The 13022-nt window shown below is 41.1% G+C and overlaps 1 protein-coding gene across 4 annotated transcripts in view; it reads right to left on the reverse strand.

Annotated features, from left to right (window-relative positions):
* Nucleotides 1–12699, reverse strand: part of RBMS1 (RNA binding motif single stranded interacting protein 1) — a 228911-nt gene extending 216212 nt beyond the window's left edge. Inside the window, exon 1 of one of the 4 annotated variants that reach the window (XM_055397889.2) lies at nt 12205–12699. In XM_055397889.2, the coding sequence (XP_055253864.1) occupies nt 12205–12279 (75 nt within the window). In that variant the 5' untranslated portion in view covers nt 12280–12699. The remainder of the gene's footprint in view (nt 1–12204) is intronic. The other 3 variants (XM_055397887.2, XM_055397892.2, XM_055397894.2) reach the window with 3 other exon arrangements.
* Nucleotides 12700–13022: the final 323 nt, after the last annotated feature.

A 13022-nucleotide genomic window follows, 5' to 3' on the forward strand; every position in this document is an offset into this window, starting at 1 on the left:
GCCTTATTTACATATTTGCACCTTCCAGGGCCTAATACAATGCCTGCTCAGTATTTGTTGAATTTAATTAAATTGCCCACCAGGCAGCTCCAACTCTATGATCTTCGCTAGATGATTTTTGTCCATGTCTGAGTGGTCAAGAGAAGAACTAGAGTTGTGCGCTTGCTTCCTGCAGACTCTTTAAAGTCCCAATGTGTTCATGTTTCAAATATCTGGCACTTTTTTTTTTTCTTTTCCAAAAAGGGAAATAGGAATATTTGCATATTGAAAAACAACCCCATTTGCAGGGTTTAACTAGATTCAAATCAAAAAGGCAAAGGAAGAGGAAACAAAGAAAGTTGCTCCTGTGGCGCCCTAGAAAGCAGATGTTCATTAGGGCCCAGACACACGGATGACGATCATGTGCTTATCTGAACGAGCTATCTTCAGAACACACAGTCAAATCAAATTTTGAAGGCTCAAAGGATATTCACTGAAGAATATCCCGAATTGCTGAGACATGAATTTGAATTTGGTGACAGAAACAGAGGGGTAGAAAAGAACACCAGATATCACTCTCTGTCATTGGAAATCCTATTTGTATGCTAAGATATAATCTATTCTTTTAAAAAATAAGCAGTCAAAGTCAACATTTAAGATTTCTGCTATTAAAATTAAAATCTGAGGAACTATTACCAAGTAAAAAACACACTTTTATGCCAATCAAAAAAAAATACTTTTGTGATTATTTTTAGATAAATAATAATTAAGTGAAATATTCAAGAAACTGAAAAAATGGTTATATATGATTTTAAATTTTACTATGGGTGAACAAAAAAATGTATGCAGCTTACCATTTCACTATATCATATTTAAGTTCCAATCCCCTTTGGAGTACACATTTGGCATCAAAACACTTTTTATTATGCTAATTATGTTCTCTTTTTGCTCAAAGTCTTACATCATGTCTGTGCTTCTATGACACTTGTTGTTATTTAGCCAGTAAGTCGAGTTTGACTCTTTGAGACCACATGAACTGTAGCTCACCAGGCTCCTCTGCCCATGAGCTTTCCCAGACAAGAATACTTGAGTGAGTTGCCATTCCCTTCTCCAGGGGATTTTCCCAACCCAGGGATTGAACCCTGCTTGGCAGAATTCTTTACCACCAAGTCACCACCAAATACAATTTGATTTAAATTTTCCCTATAAAATTGGATAAGGAATCAGAAAGAAAATCTGATTCAAAGAGGGAACTGAAGTTAGCAAATTCTTAATCATAATCTATAAAGCAAAGAGTTTTTTCTTTCTTTTACCCAAATTAAGTCAGACCCACTTGGTCCCTTATTTGGGCAGATGCAGTGGGAGTAGCTTGAAAGCAGCCATCAGATCTGCCAGCACACAAACCTCTGGCTAGCCAGAAGTCAGCGCACAGTGGGACTACTGTTACTGTGCAGGGAGAAAAGGTAGAAGCAGAAATGGAGGCGCAAAGGAAGGCGGGGTGTGGGAAAAGGAGACGAGAGAGAAGCAGCACACTTGGGAGACCGCCCAAACCCATGGACTTCGTCCCTCCTTTGCAGGCTCTTGGACCATGTCAAGCTCTTCACCCCAGAGTCAAGCCACAGTCCACATACAAATACCAAAGGATCCATGGTTTGAGTGGTCTTCTTAAGCACAGACTGGTTCCACTTTTGTCCTCTTTTCAGGGCAGGATTCTTAACCAGTGTGCATTAGGTTGAGCCTCAGTAAAAATCTGAGGTTAATGGGACTGTGCCATCATCAGATACTCAAGGTTTGGTCCATCTAGTCAAAGCTATGGTTGTTCCAGGAGTCATGTATGGATGTGAGAGTTGGACTATAAAGAAAGCTGAGCGCTGAAGAACTGATGCTTTTGAACTGTGGTGTTGGAGAAGACTCTTGAGAGTCCCTTGGACTGCAAGGAGATCCAACCAGTCCATCCTAAAGGGAGTCGGTCCTGAATATTCATTGGAAGGACTGATGCTGAAGCTGAAACTCTAATACTTTGGCCACCTGATGTGACAAACTGACTCATCTGAAAAGACTCTGATGCTGGGAAAGATTGAAGGTGGGAGGAGAAGGGGATGACAGAGGATGAGATGGTTGGATGGCATCACCGACTCAACGGACATGAGTTTGAGTAAGCTCTGGGAGTTGGTGATGGACAGGATAGCCTGGTGTGCTGCAGTCTATGGGGTTGCAAAGAGCCGGACACGACTGAGCGACTGAACTGAACTGAAGAGTTATGAAGCATTGTTGGACCAGGACTTGGTGGAAATAGAAGTGATGGCACTGGATGATGTCTTCTTTGTCTTTTGGTTTCCTCCTTGTTACCAGCCTCAAGAGCTGTTTGCCTTATTCAGTGCTACAGAAGAGGAGAGAAGTTGGCAAGGCTGTAGTAATCTAGCCAGTGATGAGCTAGGATGCAAAACCATACTTCTTAGAATCTAGCCTTGGACTGCTTTATAAAAATTGACGGTGGGCTAGGAGGAAGGAGAACAAGAGATTATCTGTGAGGCCAGCACAGGAAAAGAAAACAAGTACATGGGGAGCTAGTCTCAGGAGTAAGGGGTGAGCAGAGCCCCCAAGGCTTAACCCAGCAAGAAGCTTCAGCACCCAGAACTCCCACTTCCACAAATCCCTGCCCCTTGTGACTTCAGAAGCCACACCTCCCTCCTCTTCTTAAAACCCAGTTCCCAGTCCAGTAAGCTCAAAAGCCCTGTTGAGGGACTACAGGGAGCTCCAGTCTTCCCACTGCTCCTCAGGTGAGTTAAAAATTTCTCACTCTCCCCTAAAGGGGGCAAACAGGGGTATTCAGAGTTCCAACTGTGAATACTTACCCTCCTCCTCCAAGAAACATAGTTCCTTATGATGATTTGGTTCTATGCATGAGTGCATGCTAAAGTTGCTTCAGTTGCAAACTCTGTACAACCCTATGGATTGCATTCTTACAGGCTCTGTCCATGGGATTCTCCAGGAAAGAATACTGGAGTGAGTTGCCATGTCCTTCTCCAGGGAACCTTGGCAGGTGGGTTCTTTACCACTAGCACCACCTGGGAAGCACATGTGGTCGGACCAATACATAACAACTATATGTGAACTATAAAGTGGGTTACTTTCACAGGCCCATATGGGTTGGCTGGGAACCCTTTAATGAAAGATAACAATTTATATATGAAATACACTAGATGAATTTCAAGTACTAAGTAAGTGATATGTGAACTTCTTGGAACAAAACTTGTTGTAAACACAATTCATTTTTAAGATAGCTATACCCAATCACAGAAAAATCACATAGCATTCTAAAAAAGATCATTTGCTTAGCAATAGAATTTCTGTTCGGAGAAGGCAATGGCACCCCTCTCCAGTACTCTTGCCTGGAAAATCCCATGGACGGAGGAGCCTGGTACGCTGCAGTCCATAGGGTTGCTAAGAGTCGGATGCGACTAAGCGACTTCACTTTCACTTTTCACTTTCATGCATTGGAGAAGGAAATGGCAACCCACTCCAGTGTTCTTGCCTGGAGAATCCCAGGGACGGGGGAGCCTGGTGGGCTTCCATCTATGGGGTCGCACAGAGTCGGACACTACTGAAGCAACTTAGCAGCAGCAGCAGCAGAATTTCTGTTAGAGAAGTTTCTCTTCTAGCCAGTTCTTTCTGTGTGTTGCCGTTGTTGTTAACAAAAGTATGCAAATAATCATGTAGAATAAAACCCAAGAACTGATTGAGACTAGGAACTTTTTTTCTTAAGGCTTCCATTTTTTTAAACAATGAAATTAATCAAAGTTGTGCTCTGTAGGTGGCAGAGAGGACTTTAGGAGTATTTCAGTTAAAGACCTGAAAATAAAAACTGGCAAATTTTCCTTTCTATGAATGTCTGCATTTGTTAAAAGCCTATTTGTTACTGAAGCTAAATTATTGCTGAGAAGACAAAGGTAAAGTTGGTGGTATTACAAATTTCTGATATGATGTACTTCTCCTTGTAACCAAATATTTTATGACACTTTATTTCAAACTATGAAAATATTTCACTGTTATTTCACATACGAAGAAGGGTTTAGAGATTTTTCAGCACAAATATTCTCTCACAACTCTCAAAATCAGCATGTTTAAAAAGTGTTAAATAGGGGGAATAGTATATTGTCATTTGAGGAGGTTAAGTACAATAGAAATGTAGGTTTATGATCTAAAATTCTTTTTTGGCCATTTTGATTTCCTCCCCAAAAACTCAAGTTCAGAAAAAGTATAGAATTCCATGATGTATCCATCAAATTCTGTCCATTCCAATTAGTAATTTTCAACTTATAAAAAACAAAATCAGTATCATATAAAGTGGATCTACCCACTTGGGAGAGCTGGGAAGATGATGTATTTTTTCTTCAAGATTGGTAAAAATTATTCATGATACCTATGAAATCATCTTGTTTTGTTGCACAAAAACTCTTCCTGAAACCATCTTTTTTTTTTCCTTGACCCAGCAGCCCAATAGCACGTGTTATTCAAAGTGTAGCCGGAAGGATGGGTTCAGGGTCCCACACTGAGGCCAGAGGATAATATGACTCCTGAAGGGCTTAGACCCACTGCAGAGCTTATTTTTAAAAAATTAAAGCTAGATAATGACCAAATAAAGAGAATAAAAGGCTATAATCCTAAAAGATCAGGAATAATAAAAAATCTGTTATTTTCTGAAGAAATGTCAGCTCACACTAAACACATTATCACCGTGTAGACTGTAGGCACACAATGATGCCTAACAACTCCAAACAACACTAACAAATTAAAAGAAATAAACACCACTTCAAATGATAAAAGAATAAAAGTAAAATTTCCATATCACAATTATGTCATCATTTAAGGATTATATTTCCAGCCTGTCACAATCCTAATAAGTGGGTTTAATAGAACATTTATAAGCATAAAACTGGAAACATAATAATGTAAAATAAGGTAATTGAATATGAAACTTTGAGGAGAAGGAGTTAAGATAAAGTATGAAAAAGTGATATTCTTTAAAACTCTAAGTAGTCATAAGAGGATTACAGAGCAGAAAATATACAAAACAAGGGTGATTATCAATTTAAGAAATTTTCCTCCATTAATCTAAAGCCCATTTCTCTATAAAATTCCCAGGTTTGTTTTAACTTTTATTAGCACTTTACCTTTTCTCACACTCCACGACAGTTTTTAATACCACATGTGGATCAGAGCCTTCCTGTCACTCAGACCCTTGGTTGGTATGCTGTCTTCCTGGGTGAACTACTTTGCAAATATTCTTTGCTTATGTCGTAAAATGTGTCTATTCTGTCTTTGCTGGCAGCTGGATAGCAGGGACCAGATATTATACTCCCTTACCTTCCCCAATACCCAAAGCAGACAATGGTGCTCTAGGGTGACTAAGGAAATACAATCACTTCGTTAGTATTATAGCCCTTCAAGAGCCTCAGCAATTTCCCACAAACACCAGCTTAAAATTTAGCCTGATTCTAGAATAGAGTCATTGCAGGCAATCCACAAGACGTTGATTTTGTGTGTTTACAGTGAAGTGTTAGTCGATCAGTCATGTCCGACTCTTTGCAACCCCATGGACAATAGTCCACCAGGCTCCTCTGCCCATGGGATTCTTCAGGCAAGCATATAGAAGTGGGTAGTCATTCCCTTCTCCAGGGAATCTTCCCAACCCAGGGATTGAACCCGAGTCTCCCACATTGTAAGCAGATTCTTTACCATCTGAGCCACCAGGAAAGCCACAGTACCAGATTTACAAGCAAGTTAATTGTTCGTACTAGCATCTAATCTCTCTTTTAGAATCTAGGTTTTCACATATATCATCCAGAAGACTGTTCTCCCTCCTCTGAAATGGCAAATGCATGCATTTAAGAATGAGCTAGAAGATAATATACGGAGAACAAGAATATTCAGTTTTAGACTGAACAGTTTCTCCTCTTGGAGGTCTAGATGTTGATTTTTGCCCCCCTTTTCCTTCTCACCATCTCTGATACACTTTTTTTCCAATGCTTGTTTGAAAATGTTAAATATTCATTTAATTATGTTAAGGAGACTAGGTGCATTAAGCAAAAATAAGGAATCCAATTATGTAAGATACATGTTTAGCTTGCTAGCTTGGCTGTCACCATTCTCTCTCTTTACACCTTCCCCCACATATCTACCTGATTAAGAAATGACTTAGTTTCTGTTCTCAAATCTGCATATGTGCTCAAATCTGGATGTGTGTTTGACACATACACTCTTTAAGAAGGTATTTTGCTGTGTACCATCGGACCAAACTCTGCGTGGTAAATGTCTGTGTCATCCAACTGCTGCTTCTCCCAAGGCACCAGGTTTTACCACTTACTTGTTAAAATGATGCAGCAGAGAAACCAGGACATTTACATTCATTCCACATAAAATCCCCAAGCCCAATGTTCAATTTTGAATATACAGCTTGTGTACCAAATATTATGGCACTGCATTTAAATCCCTGACATACCATTACTACATTTTCTTTAAGTAATGTTACATTGAATAAAACACCTCCACTTAAGAACAATTGAGTATGTTCCTGTTTATTCTTGTAATATCCCAATGAATGGGACAAAAAACTCTGGTAGCTAAATGTCATATTTAGGGTAATACACACCTCAGTAACACAGATAATTATAATTCTGAAAAACTTGAGGCTAGTTTATATTTTATTTATTATTCATTAAATGAATAAATGTTTTTACCACATCTGAAATATACCAGAAAAAAAAAAAATGATTTTCTTGAAAATTAAGCAGAAAAAGTTTGAATTGTGTTGGTGGGGGCCAGTAGTAAGAGGCAAACATATGCTGAGTAACCAATTCATCACATGTAACATTTCCCTCTTTGATATAGCACTGCTGCTGCTGCTAAGTCACTTCAGTCGTGTCCGACTCTGTGTGACCCCATAGATGGAAGCCCACCAGGCTCCCCCGGCCCTGGGATTCTCCAGGCAAGAACACTGGAGTGGGTTGCCATTTCCCTCTCCAATGTGTGAAAGTGAAAAGTGAAAGGGAAGTCGCTCAGTCGTGTCCGACCCTTAGCGACCCCACGGACTGCAGCCTACCAGGCTCCTCCATCCATGGGATTTTCTAGGCAACAGTACTGGAGTGGCTTGCCATTGCCTTCTCCTGATATAGCACTATGAGATCTTTTTTTCTGGTGCCATAGTCTTTAATAAAGACTGTAAAAAAAGGTACTTTGATTTCATAAATTAAGCATGGACCAATTGATATGTAATTCATCTTAGTGATCTTCATAAAATGAAAGTTTTCATTACAGGAACAAGATAAATTAAAATTCAAATCAAACTATATTGAGATTTCATTGGAAAATTAGGCTGGGTTATTATATTTGTAGATTTTGGTCTATAATTTTTTTCTGGTCTAAGAAAATTTTGCATGTACTTATTCAGAATATAATAGTAACAAGCATTTACTTAGCACCTGCTACTGCTAAGTCACTTCAGTCGTGTCCGACTCTGTGTGACCCCATAGATGGAAGCCCACCAGGCTCCCCCGGCCCTGGGATTCTCCAAGCAAGAACACTGGAGTGAGTTGCCATTTCCTTCTCCATTACTTAGCACCTAGTGTTCTGCAAATCAAATAAGAAATATGGACAGCTGATAACCTTTGAAAAGAGATTCAACGTAGGTTAAGGAGACCATGCTAGGGGAAAATAAACTTTAGGGAACTGAGAATCCAATAAAAAGCAAACTAGACAAGAAATCCCTCATCTTTAAAAAGAATGATATTTAGGTGTCCATATCATTTTAACTTCCATTCTTGATCTTCCTCACATAATCTTTATTGGTTAAGTAGATATAGGGGAAAAAAGGAATTTTCATTTCTAGCAAATCCTTCCTTAGTAAAAAGAAAGGGGAAAAGGTCCTGATGTCTAGCATAAAGACCTAGAACTTAAAATTTCAGTCTTCATTAAGTAAGCTGGGGTAATTAATAGTTCCAAGAAACTATTAAGCAAAACACAAAGACTAAGCAATATAACAAAAAGCTTAAAATTTTTTTTCATGAAAGTGCATTACATGGGAATTGCCAATTTGAATTTAAATTTGAAGCCAAGATCACCATATATGTAAAGTATATCTGGTTATACTGATACTAAATAATTGATTACTTTCCTCCTTCTCTTATCTTTTCCCTGTTCCACTCTAATAGTGTAAGATTTGGCTCCCAACATATACAAAATAATAGGTATTATGGAAATTTAAAAGAAGTGGCTATCCAAGGGGAAGGATCCTATAATATTTCATTATAATACATCTTCATTTTAGCATTTCCATGACCCTGAGTCTTCCAGCACTACTTCCAGATAGCCACAATATCTCGGCCACTTATGAAAAGAAAGTGTATTCTTCATATAAAATATTATATTAATGTATTGATGCATTTAAACAAACTTTATTCATTTCCTAAATGCAGCTACTTCTCAGGACACAAAGCACCCCAAGTCTTAATATCATGCCACTGTACCTCCAATCCACCTTAATATACTCAGTAGTTTCATGTATCAAATCATGACCCTTAATTCCTAAAGAAACAGACTGATAACAATATTCATGTGGTTATAACTAAGGAAAAATTAAGGAATTCAACAAAACATTAATGTACCCAAAAATTCAAATCAGAAAAAGCTTTTTTCCTAGCAGTTTCATTAATAGAATACCAAATTATATTGCTCAATATTTTTCAGAATTTTAGGCTAGGTTCAGGTATCTTCTCTGGCATACATTTACACAAAAATAGTTTTAAAACAAACATTTTTCTAGTGTAGATCATCTCTTACAAACAATCTATGAATAAAGATCACAAATGAGTCAAATTGCTTGTAGACAGTACAAAATATCAACTAACCATTAAAGAACATTTTGTACTTCCCTTTCTTCAAAAGAACTAGAATAAGTATTTCAATTCCCATAAATATTTGTATATACGTATTGGTAGTAATATACATCATGGTATTTTTGAAACAGAATTCAAGGGTTTCCTTTATGATTAGTGAAAATGTCTACATACAAAATTAAAATACATCAAATTGTCAGAATGTTTCCTGTGTATCTGAAAAATAGATACCAAATTTAGTTTTCAATAATACACAATGTCTCTTAATAATTCAGAAAATCCTTCAAAACAATATGTGCTTATACTTATGAAGCTACACCAACCTATATCTTAGAATGGATGTGTCAAATGATAAAGAGACTCCTGCTGTGATAAGACCATCCTTACAGAGAAATACAAAAAACTCAACAAGCGTGTAAAATCAGGTTACTTGCAATCTCTGTTACTCTGCACTAAGGTATTATAAAAATTTTGGAGTCCTTCATTTCCACCCCATGTTCAGCCCTTCCATAATATCCTCTGTTTTACTTTGTTTATTGCATCTGTATCACTTTTCTTTTTCTGTCAAAGCATAACGCACACAAATATGGTCACATGCTGTAATACAGCTCCATAATTTTTTGGTTACTAATTGTTAATAGAATGTAGAAGTAACTAATACGTTTCTACAGAGAAACATTACTAAATAAAATTTTCAAAACAGACTGAATAATTAACATAAAAAATATTTGACATACGATAACTTTTTAAAGTATGGTAACAAAACTGATTTTCAAGTACCATTTTCATTGGCATCTATTCCTTTTGAGGAAAAGAAATCCCATCCATTTATTCTTTCTCGATTCAAAACAATCACATCCATCTCTTAATCACAAGTCTAAGTCAAATATCACTTGGTAAACGACCACACCATTCTTGTTTTTGATATAGCTTCCAAACAGAAGTTTCAAAACAACTCTGTCTAGCAAACATCACTGTACTTTAAACGGTGATGCTACCTATCCCGTATTTCAGGAGGGTTAGAACACAAACATTCACAGAGGCAAGGATCATCACTGTAGACCACGGATACTACCTCAGTTTATTAACTCTTTAGGTAGAATAGGTAACACTTGTTTTTAAACTAACTACAGATCAAATCAGGTCTCTATTTTTTTTTAATGATTCACAGTACCATGTTCCGAAGAGAGAGACTAGATAAGGGAGAAAAAAAGGGCTATGTGTACTGAATTATGCTTACCTAAAATCTGCATCTAGTCGCTTTACATTTTAGGAGATGCCTCTTCTTGAGATAATCAAGATTCTTTACAACAGGGAATTTAGATTTAATTATCAAACTTTAATACCATGTTATATAGGTCAAGTGAGTATGTCTGTCTTTCTCCAGAAACAAAGAGATTCAGAGTAATAGGATTTCAGATTTCAGAGTAGAAACAGCAAGATATGTTTTGAGACTGTCATTTACTGTAACACAAATCAATATTAAATGCTTTATGCAGGAAGCACACTTTCAGAAAATGGGCCCTAAAGCTTTCTGGGATCCGACCCTAATTACTAGAGCAGGCTCTTGCCGTTTGTCTCTCTCTTCAATTATTTACAGGGCAAAAAGAGCCAAATGGCATTGCATTAGCTATATTAAATGCTATGTACTTGGTTTCTAACTTACTAATGGTACACAAAAATTACTAAGGTGAATGTGCCTGTAGAAACACGGCCTTTTTTTCTTCACCTGAGTGTATGTTATTTATTATTCATAAAGTTAAGTGTTGAACAAGCTGTCCTTTAGGTACCCAATGCTGCATAATTTAAACAAATGCATTAAACATATATGATATCTAAAAGGTAGTGCATTGATTACACCTCAAAATTTCTCCGAGCAACTTACATTTACAATGTAGTTCGCCAAAATATGGGTACCGCCCTCCAGTCCCTGAAAACAAATACAGAGGCTATCACACAAAACTGAGTAATGGGGATCCTTACTGCTACCATCTTGCTGCTTTCTCGCGATTATTGGGGAGGAAGTGAAAATGAGGTCCTTGAGGGCCAAGAAATTTCAGGTCTCTAGGCGGAAGAGTGTCATTTTACCTACAGGGACACATGCAGAACGACGATGTAGGTACATAACATGGACCACACACACTGTAAGAAAGAAAGGCTTATCGAAGTTGAATCAGAGATCCTCTGCACCAGGCCTGAAATGCCCTCTGCCAGCAAGCAGGGCATGATAACAACCTTGCAGAGAAAGTTCAGAGGCTGTACCCACACTTGATTCTTTTGTAATCTGGAAGGGCACCAGGAATCCAGATAGGAGATGCTAACAGCTGACGAAATCTTTTGCATCCAACTTTCGCCCTCCCAAACTAGAAAAAAGCTTCCAAAGCAGCGAAACCCTCACTTTTCATGGACCCAATAATTTTTTTTAAATGAGTTCAGAAGGCTTCACATTCTCATAGTAAAAATAAGATAGGCCCACTAACAACGTACCCAGGGTCCCTAGAAAGCCAGGCGCAATTTGTATGACTACATGTCATCTGCTGTGTTACTTAAGCGTGTACCAAGGCCACTTCTGAGAAAGCACCACTGAAAATCGATCTGTAGGTAAACATATAAGGTAGCATTTTTCAAAACTAAATACGAAGTCATTTATTTCTCTGCATCGAAATCTGCCCATTGTCCCTCCTTTGCAGAAGCTACAGGGAAGATAAAAGGGACATCAATGAACGCTGAGTGAACTTTGGCCACTTTCCTACCCAAAACACCAGCGTAAAAGTAGAAATCAGTAACCAGGTGAAGTGCCACAGCGCACAAAGATCAAGGCGAGGGGCGGGAGCGCAGGGCTGGAGGCGGGGAGGGAAAAGTCCCGTCCCCGCTGGAGCCCCAGTCATCGCGCGCGCGGGAGACTGAGGGGCGTCCCCGGGGGGCGGGAGGTTCGGCGCCACTCCGAGGGAAGCCGAGAGTTACCGCTCGCCCGGCGAGGCCCAGGAGAAGGGGTCGAAGATCCGCGCCGCCAGCGGGAGCCGAGGCGGAGCAGCCAACGCTCCGCGAGGGGCGCCGCTCGGCCCGCGACCCTCCCCGCCTCCCGGGCCAGGAAGGGGCCGGCGGCTCTTTCCTGTCTAGTCTTTCCCCCCGAGGCTTTCTGTAACCCGATCCCCGCACTCAGTTCCGCGGGCAGCAGCCGCCCGGCGCGCCGCCCGGCTGCGCCCAGGCCAGCGCTATAGTTAGCAACCTTCCATCAACTCCACCGGGGGCGGCGGTAGCTCGCCGCTCGCCCCTCCCGGACCCGAGCAGCGGGCGCCCCGGGCGCCCCCCACCCCCGGCGCCCCTTTACCTTCGCTTGAAGATACTGGGGGTAGTAGTAGGTGGCGTACTGAGGGTACATCTGCTGTTTCCACACTTTGCCCATGAAGCTGGAAGGGAGCCTGCCGTGCAGGGTCGCGGGCACTTTGGGGTTTCCAAGTCTCGATCTCTCCTGCCTCTCCCTTTCCGGCGGCGGCGGCGGCGGCGGCTGCCGCTGCTCCACCTCCCAGCCCGGACCAGACGTCCTCCTCCTCCTTCTCCTCCTCCTCCTTCTTCTCCTCCCAGACAGAGAGAAAGACACTGCAGAGCGCAGAGGGCACCCCGGACAGGGCGCTCCCAAGGAGTTGCCTCCCGGAGCCCGACTGCTCCGGGGCTGCCAAGGGCTGGCGCGCTCCGCTCCGGCGAGCAGGCTGAGCGGGGCCGGGAGGTGATCAATACAAGCGGAAAGTGCTGCTGCGGCGGCGGCGGCGGCGGCAGCGCTCGGTGCCAGGCGGCATCTGGGGTGGGTGCGCCCGATGGGGAGAGGGGAGAGGGGCTGGCGTGCCGAGGCCGTGGGGGAAGGGCGGCGGGGCGGGGCTTGGGCGCCGCGGATCCGGGACCCGCTGGAGGTGAGGGCTGAGTTGCAACCACTCCTCACCTCCCGGGCTCCGCGGAGGACGGACCGAAACCTTGGGAGCCCGGATCGCTTTGTGTTGGGGGTGGAGTGTGGGGGTAGACTGGAGGGACCCAGCTTAAGAACTGAGGAGTGGACACCTTGTTTGCTTTCATGAGTTTTTATCTCCTTTAGGAGGAGGGGAGGAAAGGGGAGAAAGAGGAAGAAATCTGATTAATTTCTCACTTACCCCCACC

This window comes from Moschus berezovskii, chromosome 2, assembly GCF_049115385.1.
Source record: "Moschus berezovskii isolate FMDL1 chromosome 2, NW_MosBer_1.0, whole genome shotgun sequence".
In the NCBI taxonomy this organism is placed as follows: Eukaryota; Metazoa; Chordata; class Mammalia; order Artiodactyla; family Moschidae; genus Moschus; species Moschus berezovskii.